Source organism: Narcine bancroftii, chromosome 10 (assembly GCF_036971445.1).
Source record: "Narcine bancroftii isolate sNarBan1 chromosome 10, sNarBan1.hap1, whole genome shotgun sequence".
NCBI classification, from domain to species: domain Eukaryota; kingdom Metazoa; phylum Chordata; class Chondrichthyes; order Torpediniformes; family Narcinidae; genus Narcine; species Narcine bancroftii.
The window spans coordinates 63,828,444-63,846,695 of NC_091478.1; the positions used below are offsets into that span (position 1 = coordinate 63,828,444).

At 43.0% G+C, this 18,252-nt stretch overlaps 2 protein-coding genes across 4 annotated transcripts in view; one reads left to right on the forward strand and one right to left on the reverse strand.

The window, feature by feature from the left end:
• Positions 1–1,123: 1,123 nt before the first annotated feature.
• On the reverse strand, positions 1,124–13,705 carry gins3 (GINS complex subunit 3). The gene is made up of 3 exons (XM_069901084.1): positions 13,413–13,705; positions 7,426–7,659; positions 1,124–4,005 (listed from the first exon to the last, which is right to left on the reverse strand). The coding sequence occupies exons 1-3, from the start codon at positions 13,581–13,583 to the stop codon at positions 3,775–3,777; spliced, it is 636 nt and encodes a 211-aa protein (XP_069757185.1). The 5' UTR covers positions 13,584–13,705; the 3' UTR covers positions 1,124–3,774.
• A 199-nt stretch (positions 13,706–13,904) lies between these two features.
• Positions 13,905–18,252, forward strand: part of LOC138744630 (diacylglycerol O-acyltransferase 1-like) — a 132,679-nt gene continuing 128,331 nt past the window's right edge. For all 3 annotated transcript variants that reach the window (XM_069901078.1, XM_069901079.1, XM_069901080.1), the window contains exon 1: positions 13,905–14,203. In XM_069901078.1, the coding sequence (XP_069757179.1) occupies positions 14,046–14,203 (158 nt within the window). In that variant the 5' untranslated portion in view covers positions 13,905–14,045. The remainder of the gene's footprint in view (positions 14,204–18,252) is intronic.

The window sequence follows — 18,252 nt, forward strand, 5'->3', positions numbered from 1 at the left end:
AAAGGTGGATTTTCCACAGGATCCAGAGTTGTACCTTCTAAGGGACATTGGGGAAGTACAGTTTAGACTGTCCAAACACCAAATTCTGTTTGTGAAGGTCCCCTTGTCAGTATCCAGGAAATATATAGCGGTTATGTGGAAGTCCAACGCAGTTAAATATCACACAATGGAATATGGAAATACAGTGTTGCCTTCCCCTGGAGAAAATCACCAACAATTTACAGAAGAGATATGACACATTTGTTGAAGTGTGGCAACCATATCTGAGGCACAAAGGTGTAGATATAATTCACACTCTCCCCCACCTCCCCGAATAAGAGAAAATAAACAATCCAGCAAGTAAAGGATTAAGAGTATTAAATAGGGAGTGCGGCGCAGATGTGTGGTTTTGCCCCTACTTGTTTTTATTTAACATCCGAGGTCCTCCAAGCGAGTATTTAGGAGGTTTTTATATGTTTATATTTTGGTATTTGTATAATATAAGGGATAGGGAGGGGAGGGTGTAAGGAGGGGCAAATAAGGACTCTGTAAATCATATTACGCAGAAAGAGAATGTAATGTTTTCTTTATTGGATTTGCAAGGGTCTTTGGAAAATCAAAAATAAAAGAGTAAAAAAAAATTGAGCACTTGATCAGCTACAAAAAGAAATATGGAGCAGCAACTCTTCTATTGCAAGATTGGGAATGATTTGGAAATAGGAATGAAGATTAGTCCTTTGCTAGATGAAGGAGAGTGTATCTTAATTACTGCTATTACAAGAGAAAGGATAATCCAGAGGAAGAAAATAGACAAACCAAAAGCTATAAGCATGTGATTGGTACCATAGCAACATCAAGTACTTTATGTACTTGCAGCTAATTTTATAAAGTGCAGCACGTATTATAAAACAGGCTCCATACTTCTGCCTTTAATAATGTTCCGTTAACATTAAGTAACCTTTGGCTTGGTGTCTCAATGGCTTTTTAAACAAGCAGCTTTTCACACTGATCTATGCTCAAAAATGAAGTTAAAAGGGAAGGTTGAGAGAAGTATAAATAGGATACAAAAAAACCCCAATACTGTCGTGCAGCATCACATTTCTCGTCAACAAAACTCTCAGTTCAACAGATGTGACCACTTCAGTTAATACTGATCATTTAATTTGCATGAATTCCAGCCATTGCCCTATTTTTTAAAACATGAGAGACAGACAGGAAAATGATCACCTCATTTTTTAACCTGATATTATCATAAAGTAGCACTTTTAGGGAAACTTTTTTGTTTGTCAAAATTGACGAAAATATATTAGGAAATGGAGCAATTCCATTTCAAATGAGGTGGCCCAGTTTTCTGCTCCAGTTGCACTAGCATTATACAAGTAACATTATAGGTTTGAAAATACCTTTATCAAAAGTTCTGGATGACAAACAAAATTAAAAGTGGTTTCTTGACATTCAGCATTGGTACAGCAAGACAAGAGGATATTCAAAATCAGGCTCAAATTCTATGCAATCTTAAATGAAAATCACTGCAAGACCACATTAAAACTTCCACTTGCTGGGAAATATAACCTCTATAGAATGTCATGATACCCAGAAATCTAGAAGAACTTCCACAATAATCAAGACGTGTTTGGAAAAGCAGAAGATTCTGAGCATGTCTATGTAAACAATGCCAATTTGTACAATAAGTACAATTAATATTTTCTGTTCTTCTTCAATCATAGGCTTTGATCTGGTCTCCAATGAATATCATTCTGAACTATTGCAATATTCCCCTGTTCAAGATACCAGTTTTGCTGTGGCCTTTAGGCCAGATTGAAAATTAGAGGCATTTTGTTCCAAGAACATGAAATTATTAAGATGTAGCCTAAAATTGGCCAAATGCACATCTCTTTCAGCTTATGAAAGGAGAAGATTCAAGTTTTGAATCTTTTGGTAATGTCTAATGTCTAATTCCAGCAATTTGTCTCAGAGTACTTTAGTCAAAGATTAATGGTTTCAACTTGCCAAAATTCGATATGTGCAAATATGGAGAAAATGACGAGTTAAGAGAAATAGAATGTTTTAAAGAAAACCTCAATTATTATTATAATTGGGAATATACCATCCAAAGTAATAGGAATAATATTAAATTATATATTTCAAAAAAGGAAAAGAGAAAAAAACCTATTTTAGAGCCAGGAGATGGGCAAAAGCAGATGAGTGAAATTATTTGGTCCTTTGATAAAGAGCATGCATGTCTGTGAAATGTCTGGTCTCTTTTTTTTTCTTTTGCATGGTTCTATTCAGAAAAAGAAGCAATGACTGCATTAAAATCATTGTGACAATTTATATCAAACTTTCCAGATCCAACGTTAAAAGAAAAACACAGAAATAGTTTTAAAAAGGTACAAAGTCAAAGCAGAATTTCAAAAATTCGATTAAAAGATTAACAGATGGTATACTTACAGTTCTCTGGCACAACAGCCAATAAATATATTAAAACCTTGATGCATTTAGATGGTGAAGATTGCATAATCAAAGTTTTGACACCATTTTTTTTGGCAAAAGCCTACATTTACCCTTTCTAATGTCATCAGAAGCCCATGATGCCACTGGAACTCATACCCACCCTTCAACGTGAAGTTATAGTAATAAAGGACTTAAGACAGTTCATTCTAGTTTCCATTTGTGAGCAACACAAACCCAAAGGACATATATAATTAGACATCAAAATAAAAATATCTGGAAGAACAAATGATGATCTAGAATTTAAATACAATTGAGAGGTATTGGCAATATTTATCCACATTACTAGCTGCATCTCTCATGCTCTCTCTGGTAGCAGGAGAGGTACTACAAATTCTAAAGGAATATGCATCTATTTGACAAGTATCCATCCAGTAAGTTGTTTGGAATTTAAAGGCAAGTTATGGTATAGCACATCAATAGTTAAGTAGCAAGCGGTAACTGAACTACATCAACAACCAAATAAAGGCAGAAGGAAACAGAGTAACAGTGGAACCATTCCAATCACCCATCTATTCATTAAATGAAAAATTTACAAACAAGAACAATGCAAGGCACAAGAGGTGAGCATTGGTCCAATTCAAATAGTTTGTAATTTGAACATTTTTTTTTTACAGTATTTAGAAGTCAAGGCACTACTATTTTGCCCATTGGTGGAAAAAAAATGTCCCTGTAAAAGGTTGTTGTTTCAGAAAACAGTGAAACAATGATTAAAAACATTAGCAAAGCCTTCACTAAAGATCAAAACAAAAAAAAAAACATGCATTGCTCTTGTGTAATAAGTACCTCTCGGCACAGAACCCTTGTTTCTTTGGCTTCAAATAATAAACTGTAGAAAGAAAATCAAGCACTGAAAGTATTAGGAATTTTGTTTTCACCTTATACCCTTCCCTGGACAGCTCAATCAGCTGGAGGTCTCAATTCTACTTTATTACTGATAGTTTGGGGCTTTAATCTTGGATGGCAGCAAGGAGATAATAGCATAGTATCCATTAAAATGAAGACAGGCATGACAAAAGCATTCAAAACTCCAGAGTCAAAAATAATTAGTTATTGCATTGCTAGTTGGCTTCACAGGTTGCTTGTGTGTGGAAGGTGCTTTATGAATAGGTACCAGTAGAAATCATCTCATCAACAACATTCAGTCTCATTTCATTTTAGTCTCTGTGAAAATTTCAGTCATACTTTATTCAGAAGTATTTTCAGCTTAAGGAAATCCACATATATTGGAAGTATTCTTATACCATTTCCTTTATCATGTCTATGACCAGTTGAATTGAGATTTTAGGCTTCCATATCTGCAAATTTCCGTTTACCGTAGCTCTGAACTAAGTTGGAGGTGGTGATCTGGATAGCTTGCCCCTTTTCCCACTTTTGGAAGTCATTCAATCCTTTTTGACCAGCTCGGAAGAGTTCCCGTTCCAATTCATCCAGATGAGCAACCAGTTCTGAAGTGTCCTCATTGTATGAATTTTGTGAGGAATCCATGATCCGACGAAACCGATTGACAAATGTCTGCCAAGAATAGTCATAAAGAATTACAGAAAAGCTGCTTATATTAATATCAGAAACTCCATCCAGAATGGAAGTACTGAGATCATTCACACATCAATCACATCAGGAAACTGAATATTAAATGAATACATCGATTTTCATTACAACATGATCCTGCACCCAGTATATATTTTAAAACAAATGAATCTACTATAATGATGCTCTATTATAAACTTAGATCACAAGTTAAATTTTTTGTCATTTTTAAAAGCCCTAATTAGAAATTTTTGCCTGTTTGTTTGTGACATTTGTCACATAGTCAGTTGCATCTTTCCTACTCAATGTTATTCATACTTACTCCAAGTTACAAAAACAATTGAAAATAGTGATCACAAGATAAAGTAACTACTCACATATATAAATTAGTTCTATGTACACTACTATTCTAGAACTGGAGACTATAGTCCTTTCAACACGTATACTTTACTCAAGCAACAAAATGATGACATTTATATATAACATCAAAGAAAAATTGGTACAAGATAAAAACAGTTTTTGTGTGAGAAGAAAGAAAAGCTAATGCTAATTGCTTCATTATCAAAGAGGGAAGAAGAGAGAATTGAGCAGAATGGTGTGTGCATTGTGCTTTCACAAACATGATTCTTGACAAATAATATCAGGCCACTACAGGCAAAGATCCAAGCATATGTGGACACCCCTATAATGGTGCACTATCATTTTATTATTCCTATTTGTCTTTTAATAGACAATAGACAATAGGAGCTGGAGTAGGCCCTTTGGCCCGTCGAGCCAGCACCGCCATTTTACAGATCATGGCTGATCACTACCATCAGTACCCCTTTCCAGCCTTATCCCCATAACCCTTAACTCCTTTGCCCATTAGAGTCTTATCTAACTCTCTTTTGAACATAATCAGCGAATCTGCCTCTACCACCCTCTGTGGCAGAGCATTCCACAGATTCACACTTCTCTGGGTAAAAAAATGTTTTCTCATCTCCGTCCTAAAGGGCCTACCCTGTATTCTTAAACTATGCCCTCTAGTCCTCGTCTCCCCCATCATTGGGAACAAGTAATCCGACTTCACCCTGATAATTTTGTATACCTCAATCATGTCCCCCCTCATCCTTCTAAACTCCATCGGATACAAATCCAGTTTTTCTAGCCTTTCAGCATATGTCAACGCCGCCATCCCTGGAACTAACCTTGTAAATCTGCGCTGCACACCCTCTATAGCTAGAATGTCCTTCCTCAAAATTGGAGACCAGAACTGGACGCAATACTCCAGGTGGGGTCTCACCAGGGCCCTGTACAACTGCAGAAGGGCGTCTCTGTTCCTATACTCCAATCCCCTCTTTATGAAAGCCAACATGCTATTAGCCTTCTTCACAGCTTTGTTAATAGTTGTGATTTTGATAGAGTGCATAATTAAACAAGATGCAGTGAGGAAGGTCAAATATCAAGGAAGATTTGAACACAGTGTCTATTGACATTGTTCTCGTTAATAAGCTGAAAGATTGTTGTTCAAGATACATCCTAACCTCCCACAGGTTTAAAGGACAAAAACTAGGGCACGACTAGGGTAGCTCATGCTGTTCCGTTGTTTAAAAAATGCTCCAGAAAATATAAGTAAACCAGAAAATTACAGGTTGGTGAGCCTGACATCAGTGGATAAATTATTGGAGGATGTTCTAAGAGATAGGATAGGCAAGTATTTGGACACCCAAGGGCTGATTAAGGATAGTGTGGCTTTGTAGGTAGGCCACATTTAATAAACCTTATAGAGTTTTTTGAGATTACCAAGAAAGTAGATGAAGGAAAGGTTATGGATGTTGACTACATGGACTTTAGTAAGGCCTTTGACAAAGTCCCACAAGGGAGGTTAGTTCAGAAGGTTCAAACACTAGGTATCCATGGAGAGGTTTAAATAGATTTGAAATTGGCTGAATGGGAGAAGACAGAGAGTCGTAATGGTTGATTGCTTCTCAGACTGAAGACCTGTGATTAGTGGTGTGCCTCAGGGATCAGAGTTGGGACCATTGTTGTTTGTTGTCTATATCAATGACCTGGATGATAATGTTGGAAATTAGATCAGCAAGTTTGTTGATGACACTAAGTTTAGAGGCACTGTGGACAGTGAGGAAGGCTGCAGAGGGATCGGGATCAACTAGAAAAATGGGCCAGAATATGGCAGATGGAATTTAATGCAGACAAGTGTGAGATGTTGCATTTTGGAAGGACAAACTAAGGTAGGACATACACAGTAAATGGTAGGGCACTGAGGAGAGCAGTGGAACAAAGGGATCTGGGAATACAGATACGCAATTCCCTGAAAGAAGCGTCACATGTAGACAGCGTTGTAAAGGAAGCTTTTGGCATCTTGGCCTTCATAAATCAATGTATTGAATAGAGGAGTTGGGATGTTATGGTGAGGTTGTACAAGACATTAGTGAGGCCAAATTCGAAGTATTGTGTGCAGTTCTGGTCGCCAATCTACCGGAAGGATATCAGTAAGAATGAAACAGAATGTTGCCGGGTCTTCAGGAGTTGAGTTGCAGGGAAAGATTAAACAGGTTGGGACTTTATTTCCTAGAGCACAGCAGAATGATGGGAGATTTGATATAGGTTTACAAAATTATGATGGGAATAGAGAGAGTAAATGCAAGATTGGGAGAGATAAATATGAGGGGACATAGCTTTTGGGTGAAAGATTTAGGGGGAACATTAGAGGGAACTTCTTAGAGAGTGGTGGGAGTTTGGAACAAGCTGCCGTCTGACATGGTAAATGTGGGCTCACTTTTAAGCTTTAAAAATAATTGGATATATTCATGGATGGGAGTGGTCTGGAGGGTTATGAAATGGGTGTAAGTCAGAAGGACTAGCGGAATGATGTTTTGGCACAGACTAGAATGACCTGATTTCTATGGTTTCTAATTTAGCAGAGACACAGACATGGAGTTGGAGATGGGAAAGAGTAGAAATATCAAGAGGATAGGTCAAAAGGGAATGACAAAAGGGGTGGTAATGAGCCCAGTAATATTTCATCATAACCACCAGTCTTTTTATTTTGAATGGCAGATGTTGATGATTGAGTTGTTTTCATTTCGAGCTCTTCCAGCTCCATCTTTTCTTTCTATTCTTTTCCATCAGTACTCAATTTCCTTTGCACCAACAACCCTTTTTTTAAATTTAATCACTACCATCCTCCTAATAGTCAGACATTCCACTTCCTTTTCCTTCCCCCAATTCTTGCTTAATCTATGTTGCACCTCAAACGTGTCAGTGTTGAAAACAAGCATACTGAATATTTAACCCTGCTTCTCATTAAAGATGCTGAATTTTCCAGTTTTATTTACGATCAAGGAATTTTACTATTGTTTCAAATAAATAACACCCTGAAAGGCATCGAAATGGAATACGCACCTGTAGGATAGTCTGAGCAATCTCTGTATTCTCTGGATTGCTGAAATGTAGTAGCTGTGTTCCAAACCCATAATAATATGGTCCCATTTTGTGCAAGTCCACGACCTTTGCAGCAGCACTGAAAATAGTTCGCCAACCACCTTTATATACCTTTGGAGTACTGGCAGTCACAATGCGACGTCTTGGGTCGCACAAGCCTTTGGCCATCCAAAGGGGCAATTCCATCTTTGTACCCTATTAAAACAAAAAGAAATTTACCTTATAATAAGATCATTTCAAGTCAATCTAAAACCACGTGCAGCTGGTAATGCTCAGCAAAATAAAAATTTAGGGCACCCATCATTCACTAGAACAAGAAGAAAGGATGGATGCATGAAATAATTTTAATATGTTGTGGGTATTCTAAAGCACTTTACTACCAAGAAAAACTAAAAAGATTGTTAATGTTTTAACTTGGGTGAACATGGTACCAATTTGTTCCCCCAAGAAGGAAGAACATGATTATTTGATAACCCTCGTTAATGGCATTGGAATTATTGACAAATCTCACATGCTCCTATTCAATAAATGTTTAAATCCATTGTCAGGACATCATTTAATATTTAAACCAAAATATAATGCCATTGACAGCCTGCACAAAACATCAATTTTTCAATGCAAGAGGTGAGTGTTAATCAATATTTTCCATGGATTCAAGTTATATTTGTATCAAGGCAGAAAATGTAATGTATTTAATTCCAACTGTTTATTATAGAGGCATCCAGCAAGGTAGAGTCTTTTAAGCAGGGAAAACACCCGTCTGTAAAGGCGGAAGTTCTTCGCCCTTACGCCTAAAGGCGTACTTTCTGAATGCGCTGTGGCCAACTCTGAGGTGTTGATTCCAACCCTTCTCGGGAAGGATGATTGGTAGAGCGCTGCACTCTGCCGCCTGACCTGAATGTCCAGTGGGTTAATGATGCTGTCAGCCCACAGCCCGTCTCCCCACTCACCTCTCTCCCTTTATGACCCCCTTAAGGCAAGGATGGTGGGTGGGAGCTGTCAGGGCAGTAGGGGCTGGCGGAACAGTGGGAGCCAACAGCGGGGGCCAGTGGGGCAGCGGGAGCCGTCAGCGTGGGCCATAAGCGGGGGCCTTTGGGGCAGTGGGAGCTGTCAGTGGGGACTGTCAAGGCAGTGGGAGCTGTCAGGGAGTGACCGATGTGGGCTGTGACAGCCTCACCAGTACGCTTTGGTCTTTGGGGCCTTTCTCTGCTGCTCAAAACGCAAAACAGTTCAAAATGACTGTCTTCCCTACCCATAATACCCATGCAGCTGGAACCACTCTGTGATTCCCAGAACAATTCCAGCTGTGTGGGGGATTATGGGTAGAGAAGACGGCCATTGCTCTGCCACATATTTATGACGGGTGGTGCCACAGCACCAGTCACCCTGCCTCCATCGGCTCCAGAGTGCGCTACGAGATGCCCCTTGATATGATTGGGATGCAGAAGCAGCCTTTTAGGGTTGCTGTCTGAAAGGTAAGTTTTAAGTTTTAGATCCATTCTTGTAGCCGGCCTCCAAGCGGAGGCCTGACATGAAAAGGCCGATAGATTACCAAAAAAAATCAGCTTAAAAATTGAATAATACATTATCTTACTGCAAAAGGTGTTAAACGCAGCTCAGAACATCACACTAATTTCCCTCCCTTCCATGGACTCCATCTACATTTCCTGTGGCTTTTAAAAAGTAGCCAACATTCAAGTCCCCTCACTCCAGACACCCTCTCTTCTCCCTCCTCTCATTGAGAAGGCTTGAAATTGTGAAACTGAGAGCCAACAGTTAAAGATAGTTTCTTCCTTGTAGCCATCAAGCTCCCAAACCCCAACAACACTCTCATACTGCCCTTGCTTTGTACTAATTGATCTTTTCTTCCATTGTAATTCTATACTTTGTAATTGTGCTGTCATTTTCCCACCTTAAAAGGCTGTATAAGTGTTAAGATTTGGCCTACAATGTTTGTGGAAAGAGACATCAGGAATCAGGTATGATGAGATAAATAACTCAAAACCTATCTTGGGGTGCAGTCCATAGGTTTCTGACAGCAAGGATGTCACTTTTCAGCTGAATTAACTTTATTTGGGCTACATTTAGAGTATTGTGTGGAATTCTGGTTGTCACACAAGGATGTGGAAATTTGAGAGATTATAAAAGAGGTTCACCAGGATGTTGCCTGAATCTTATTGCATAGCTATAAGGAGATTGGATAAACTGGAATTATTTTTGCTGCAACTGGAGTTTTCAGAGGCTGAGCATGTGGCCTGATAGAAGTAGACAAAGTATGAAAGGCAAAGAGTAGATAGTCAGTCTTTTTCAGAGGATGAAAAAGACAAATACTAGAGGGAATTGGTTTAAGATGAGAGGGGCAAGGTTTACAGGAGAGGTGCAAGGTAAGTTTAAAAAAAATAATTTGTAGGCACCTGGAATGCACTGATAGTGGTAGAAGCAAATAGGGACATTTAAGAAGAATTTAGACAGAGACTTGAACAGACTGGAAATAGGGTGATGCAGACCACACAATGGGATTAGTTTAATTTGGCATCATGGTCAGCGGGGCTGACGGGTCTGTTCCTGTGCTGTTCTATGTTTAAAAGTTTAGGAGGTAGTATGTTTCCAGATGATAATAAAAAATTGTGATCCATACGGCAATGCTATTAACAGCATCACTGCTACTGGTGCTGCTTCCAATATCTTCCAATGCTCCCCTGCTGTGTGCTTCTGCCCAGTAATGCTGCCTGATAGCTTCGTACAGATTTAAAAAAGACTGATGGCATTTTTTCTCCTATAATAAAGTACACAGATGGCTGTGCTCAAGATGGCATCGCCCATATGTAGCAGTCCAGTTCTCAAGAATTGTGGGCTCTTGTGATGCAGCAGACTGGCTCAGGGCACCAAGGAGAAATCTGTGAGAGGATCATACAAGGTAGAGGACCACAGCAACACAGTAGCTTGGGATGGGTGCCTGAAGAATTCTCGTAAGGCTACAAGTAACAGGCTTCTGAGAACTAAGTATCATGACCAGGATTTGAGAGGGTGTTGATGATGAGCTCGGCTCCTGAAAGGCCTCGGGTGCTGACACTTTTTAATTTAATTGGGGGCTCAGAGTTAGGGCTGAGGAGAGTGACTTGGATGCCTTGAACTTGGGTTCACCATTGGAACAGATCGGAGGCCGTGAGACTGCAGAGCTTACAGGAGCACAAGAGGCAGCATGTTTATAGAGGTGGGACATTTAATGTCTATGAAGCTCTCTCTTTTGTGTCTCTATCTCATCCTGATAAGGATGCAGGACCCGGGGAACCTCTTGCGTGTTTTTATAGGGCAAGCAAAAAAAAATTATGTATTGGCAATAAAGGAATCTTGATTCTTGTTGTTGCTGTTGATAGAGGTGTAGCTTCGCAGCCATTCATAATGGGGACCATGGACTGAAATCATAAAGTTTTTGGTTTTTTTTGGTAGCTGGGAGGATGGAAGTACAGAAGAAACCAACTAGATGGTTTCACAAGGGGACCCATAAAGTTTGAGCATTAGGGTTATGACTCTAAGGAGGCCACAGTCATTAAAAGGTTGAAAATGGTTGGCTTACAGAGCACTAGTGATTAGTTGATAAATTTGGTGGAGTCATGGCAGATGTCACTTTTGCCCTAAAAACAAAGGAGACGACAGATGCTGGAATCTGAAGCCACAATCTGTTGGGGGGGGGGGGGGGGGACTCAGCAGGTCAAGCAGCATCAGCAAGGGACCATTTTGGACTGAGAATGCAGAGGGGATAATGGCCAGTGTCATATGGATAGAGTGATGATGGAGTTTTGCTATACAGGAACCAGTGGGGATTGGTTAACTAGGGTGGGTTAAAAGATGACAGGCAGTGGAAGTTGATAGGTTGGTATAATGTACAAAGAGAGAAAGGCAAAAGAAAAAAGGGTCAGGTGCAGTAAGATGAATCATATACGATGGGACAGAGAGTGGAGAAAAAGGTTTCTTGTGCAGGAATCTGAAAAAAAGGTGACAATGATGGTATAATGAGTGGCTAGGAAAGAGGTGAGGGACAGATGGGACCAGATGAATCCAAAAAGGAAGAAGGGGTAAGCATCCTGTAGGGGAAACATGGGTAGAAGAGGATGGAATGAGAGGAGAGAGCTGAGAATGGGTCAGTAGGAAAGGGGACAAGTGGGGTGGAGAATGGGGAAGAATGGAAGTAGCTCAGTAGAAGAGGGGACTTGTAAGATGAAATTTCAAAATTCAATGTTAATCCTATTGGATTGTAAGTTGGCCAGGAGGAATACAAGATGGTGTTCCTCTAATTATGCTGGACAATGAAGAAGGCCAAGGATGGACATGTTGGTGTGGGATTTGATTTGAAACTACATGCAACTAGGAGCTTGGGGTGGCTATTGCAGACAGAGAGCAGATGCTCTGTAAAAATGTCCCCAAGTCTGCGTTTGGTCTCACTGATGTCAATGAGTTCACTGAGGGAGCAATGAATGCAGTAATGAGGTTGGAGGATGTGCACATGAATCTTTGCCTCACCTGTAGCACTGTTTAGGCTCGAGACCGAGGAAGAAGATGGCACAAAAATCCACAACTGTTTAGGGAGGAGTGTTAGAGAAAGTTATGCACCTCCTGCTGTTGTAATGGAAAGTAGCAGGGGTCATACAGAGGCAGGTACAGGGATGAGTGAAGGGAGGTGTCCTGGAGGAAGAATCTCTGCAGAAAGCAGAAAGGGTGGACAGAAGGAAAGGTGTCTGGTGATAGGGTCTATTTGCAATTGGTGGAAATGACGAAGGATAGTGGGCTGAATGCAGTGGCTGGCGAGGTGAAAGGTGAAGACAATGGAAACCCCCAAGCCTGTTTTGTTTGGAGGAGGGAGAACGTGAGGAGACCAGAGCTCCAGGAAACAGAGGAAATGTGGGAGATGGCTCTATTTACCTCATGGGAGGTGAAGTCATGATCTCTGGGAAAAAAAATGGACATTTCAGGTGTCCCGAAATGAAAGGCCTAATCTTGAGTGTAGGTGCGGTGGTATTTTCACCCTCTTGTATCTCCTGCTCTTTACCAAACCATATAGTTTTGATTGTTGTTCAGTAACCGGTTTCAATTTAGTGATGGATATCACTGTTCTGATCAAGAGTCTTTGATCTGAATTGTTAGTTCTGACCTACTGCATTTTCCTGTTTTATTTCAGTTTTCCTGCATTAACATGCAGCCTTTCTCTATATCGGAGACTGGGTACAGATTAGGAGATCGCTTCGCTGAGCACTTTCACTCTGTCCGCACCAGTGACTGAGCAATCCCAGTAGTCAACCACTTCAATTCTGCGTCACACTCCCATTCTCCAATGTCCGTCCATGGCTTTATGTACTGTCCCACCAAGACCACCCACAAATTGGACAAACAACATCTGATTTTCCATCTGGGCTCTCCAGCCAGATGGCACCAACATTTGCTTTTCTGCTAACCTGCTCTCCTCTTCCTTTTCCCATTTCCAGTTCTCCTCCTTCCCTTCCCCAGCCATCCCTCCTCCCCTTGATCGCTGCTGTCCCCTTCCTTCTCCACCTATCACCTCCTGCCTTTGCGACCACCCCACTATTTTGTTTGAACGCCTGCCGACATTTTTCCATACCTTGTTGAAGCCGGAAACGTCGGTTATGTATTTTTTACACTGCTTGACCTGCTGAGTTCCTCCAACTTTGTGTTTTTTACTTCAACCACCGTGTCTGCAGATTTTCGTGTTTTTACATTAATACATTTTTATGGATATATTTACGAAAGTGTCAATGGGTAAAATAAATCAACAGGTGCCCCCTGGCGAATAGATGCAAGGATAATCCAAATATGAAGTCTAACCTGAGCAAAAGTAAAAAAGCTATTAATTCCCATTCTTTCACGCAAGAACCAGGCCTTCCCTGACCGGCCTGCGAACACAGACCTTTCAGCGGCAGGCTCCCTACTCTTACCTCGGGGATGAGATCGGCCTCATCACCCTTATCCAGGAAGCCCAGACGAGGTAGCACGATCTCAGTCCGGCAAGGGACCTTCTCTTGGGTCATTAGGATATCGTCCAGGCTGAGAAAGTTTTCCTCCAACCCTCCCGGAGGCACTACCGTGTACGATTCGCACCGCGGCATTGCGAGGCGATGCTCCCACTACCAGCTGCTCAAACGGCGCGCCCTTGGCTGTCAGGGGAAAGCAGCCGAGAACCGATACCGCGAGTGACAACAACACGCACACAGAACAATCGATTCACCTTCATTTCCTTCCCCCCCCCACATTTCCTTCAACCCCCCCCCCCCCCCCCAATTATATTCGCAAATATCTCGGGGAAAAAAAACACAACCTTCCAAATTGGCACTTTGCCACGTTGACCGTGAGGCCAAAATCAGACTATTTTTAATCTTCCCCGCACGCATTCTCACAAGGGCGGGTCTGACGTGAGCATGACGCGAGAGATGGATGACATCATGGGCCAGGGTCGAAACGTCACGAACGCACGTGCCTCCAGCTCGAGGCGCGCGGCCGGTGGGTCCGTTGAATTTTGAACGAGGAGCCCAGAGGGCTGGAGGTGCGAGGGGCAACAAGAAGGCCTGGAAATGGATGACGCGGATAGGAGATCGCCGACTCCCGGCGCATCGTCGAGACCGAGGAAGAAGATGGCACAAAAATCCACAACCGTGAAGGGCACGCCTCAAATTAAGGAGCGATCAAAGTTCTATGAGGACCTGGTGGAGGAGATGCGCAGGAAGATGTGGTAAGTGCAGGCGTAGTCAATAGCTCCAAAGACTAGAAGTTCCTTGACTGATAGGCTTCTATTACCATCAACAGAAGGCAAGCTTCATGTTGCTGACCTGAGCTTGCTCTGGGGGAGGGGTTAGGGTGTTGCCGCCTTTATTAGGGGGTTGAAGGGGGGAGGCACACGTACAATCACCAAGGGGCAGGCCAACTATACACATATACAGTAATACAGTGGTTCCACCACCTGTTTAAAAAAAAGATTGGTGGAGTGAAATGGGTTCCATGTCCATCACAAACTCAGTCTGTCCAGTGATCTTGTTTGCTGTTGTGCACACCTTAACTCTGGCTGTGGCTCAGCTGTTGACTCCTGGATGGTTTGGTTGTTGTTGGTGGGTGGGGTGTCTGGGTGGGAGCTGGGGTAGGGTGACGTGGTATGTTGTGGGGTGGTGGATGTACTGGTCAGAGATGCGAGGTCTCCCTCACGTGCGCCAGGACCCAGACGGATATGGTGTCCTTGTGCCCATATGGGTATGCCACATAGATTTATTGGGGGTTGGCATGGAGGAGGTGGACACTCCCAACCAGTGGGTCAGACTTGTGGCTTCTCACATGCTTCTGGAGCAGGACTGGCCTGGGGGACGTCAACCAGGGTGGTGGCTTGGTCCCTGACTTAGACTTTCTAGGAAAGAGAAATGGCCTTTCAAGTAAGGTGGCATTGGTGGTAGTGCACAGGAGGTGTCTGATTGCATGGAGTGCTTTGGGGAGGACCTCTTGCAAGTGGGAGACAGGCAGGCCTTTTGACCTTCTAGACAGTGGCATTCTCCGTTTCTGCCTGGCCATTTCCCTTAGGGGTTGTAGCTGATGGGCCTGCTCATGATGATACCTCTGGCCAGCAGATATTGGTGCAGGTCATCACTCATGAAGGAGGACCCCCGGTTGCTATGATATAGCAAGGGTATCAGAACAGGGTGAAGAGGTTGTGCAAGGCTTTAATGATGGTGGCAGCAGTTGTGTCCGGGCAGGGAATGGCAAAGGGGAAATGTGAGTACTCATCAATGATGTTGAAGAAGTACACGTTGCAATTCAAAGAGGGCAAGGTCCCCTTGAAATCCATGTTCAGGTGCTCAAAAGGATGGGTGTCCTTAATCAGGTGTGATGTGTCTGGCTGGTCGAAGTTTGGTTTGCATTCCACACAGACTTCGCAGTTTCTGGTCATTGTCCTGATGTTCTCAACCGAATAGGGGAGGTTGCAGGCTTTGACGAAATGGAATAACCTGATGATCCCAGGGTGGCAGAGGTTGTTGTGGAGGGCTTGTAAATGGTCTATATGTGAACTAGCACAAGTCCCTCAAGATAGGGCGTTCAAAGGCTAGTTGAGCTTTCCAGGCCAGTACAAGATATCATAGGTGTAGGTGGAGAGTTTAATTCTCCACTTCAGAAACTTATCGTTCTTGATTTTATCTCGCTGCTTGTTATTGAATATGAAAGCAACTGCATGTTGTTTAGTCAGCAGGATAAATCGTTTGCTGGCAAGATACTGTCTCTAGTGCCATAGCACTTCATCGATGGCCTGAGCTTCCTTCTCAATGGAGTAGTGCCAGATCTCAGGGCCTTGGACGGTGTGGGAGAAAAATGCTATGGGTCTGCCCGCTTGGTTAAGAGTGGCAGCAAGGCAAAATTTGCATGCATTGCTCTCCACCTGGAATCAAATGGATTCGTCCATAGCGTGTATCATGGCCTTGGCAATGTCACTTTTGATGTGGGTGAAGTCCTCACGGACTTCTACTGACAGAGGAAAGGAGGTGGATTTTACAAGGGGGTGGGTCCTATCTGCATAGTTGGGGACCCACTGGGCATAATAGGAGAAAATCCTCTGGACCATTAACAGGTTTACGTAACAGGATGCGTACCCCTCCCCGCATAACCGACATAGTAAACCAAATCACCCAATATTGAGTATTTTCCACGTTGACTACCACCAGCTCGCTATCCACCCAGAGGACCACCGCGTTCGAGGCAGATTGCCGCCTCTACCATTTTCTGAGGGTCCCCTTCAGGGTCACCAATGGAGTCTCCGTTTTCCAGTGGGAGATGGACCAAATTGCGGATGAATACAGACTGTTGGCACATGCCCCACCTCAACAATGTCACTATCTGCGGCTACGACATGCAGGACCATGACGCCAACCTCCAGAAATTCCTCCGGAGGTTAAAACAGTTGGTTGTAGACCGTGGGCGGTGGCGGTGGCGGTGGGGGGGGGGGGGGGGTGGGACCCGTCATATTCCATGGTGATGTTCTTAAATGTCACTGAAAGTCCAACTCCAGTAGTATGGGTGCGCAGAGCTGTGGCATCACAAGCAGTTTAAAATTTTTGTACTCTGCGCCACATGCTGTCAGTGTCACTATACAGTTGCCGCAGATCTCTGCTGTGTGGGACTGAGAAGCCATGAAGACTAACTCACTGGTCTCACTGCGAGGGAGTAATGCTGCATCTTGTTGGGAGTGGGTAAAGCTCTCTGCTCCCCGAACAGGCAGCTTGTCTTGCGCCTCTTTAACTCTGTGTCCATCATTGACCTGGCAAACTGGTGAGGGCTGCTTTGGTAGAGCGTGACTAAAGCCAGAGTAGCATGGCTGTCTTTTCTGTTCTGGCTCATGGTCTGGTAAGATGGCAGCATCCAAGATGGCATGGAGCGCATGTAGTGCTGTTGTTTGTCGGAAGTGACGTCATCCAAGATGGCAGCCCCCACAGGGCGCACGCGGTGCTGTTGCTGTTTGTTGATAGTGGCAGCGATTGGCTCCCACTGCCCGCATGCGATGCTCCTTGGGCTAGAAGGTTGCTTGGATTTGCATACCTTTGTGTAGTATCCTTTCTTCCTGCAGCCGGAACAGACCATGTCCTTCACTGAGCAACGTTTCCTAGGGTGCTTCTTCTGGCCACAGAAGTAGCACTTCAGATGCTCACTGGTGGCAGCAGCTGTAATCAGGTCAGAACGTGGGGTGACCTGCGATCCCGTGTCCCAAGATGACGGCAGCTGCATTCCCCACAGGGCGACCATGTTATTGGTTGAGAGAGTCCACGTTGTGGAGAGCTACATCAAGGGTTTAGCTAGTTTGATGGCTTTCTGCAGCTTCAGCTCACCTTGTTCTAGCAGTCACTGCTGAATGTAATCCGAACTGATGCCTACTACACAGGCATCTTGTTTCATCTACATGTACACTTCTGCTGATACAGCCGCAGGACCGTCCAAAATCTCACAGGACCTGAAGGTAATCATTGTTCGACTCCCCGGGTTGCTGCTTATGCGTGGCTAGGACATGTCTGGCGTAGACTCCATTCACCTGGGCCAAGTACTAGCCTTTCAGAATGTTCATTGCTTTGGTGAATGTCTTGCAGTCTTTGACCATCGGGTAAACGCGGTGCCCAACTCATGAGAACAGTAAGTGCAGCTTGTCTGCATTGGATTGGATGATTTCGGTGGAGGCCTGCAGAAACAAGTTAAAGCAGCTTAGCCATAGTTCGAACGTCGGATTGTTCTGGTGATATCGGGTCGATTTCCAGCCTCTCTGGTCTCAGCAACTTGTCCATTCCAAAATAAATTATGGTAATAAAATTGATGCGCTATCAATAACTCCAAAGCCTAGAGTTTAACTGACTGATAGGTCTTTATTACCATAAACAGAAGGCACGTCTCATGTGGCTGACCCGAAACCCAAGCTTGCTCTGGGGCAGAAGTTATGGCGATGTTGTAGCAGCAGCTACACGGAGTTAAAAGAATTCAGTTGGTATGTCTGCACTCTAGTTGCTTATTATAACTTCTTGTGCTGTGACTTATAAGGCCGCATGCGTGCCGGAAGTGATGTTGTGACAGAATATGTTATGTTTTATATTGTATATAGATATGATTTTGAGAGATAAAATGTGGTAGGCTTTTTAGTGTAGGTCACATACTAACACTTCAAAACAGTTCTCATTTAAAATACTTGAGCTCTGCTCAAGTTAGACAGGCTGGCTCCAAAGGCCTTTGCAAAAGCTTTGGGGAATGCCGAAGGGACATCACTAATGG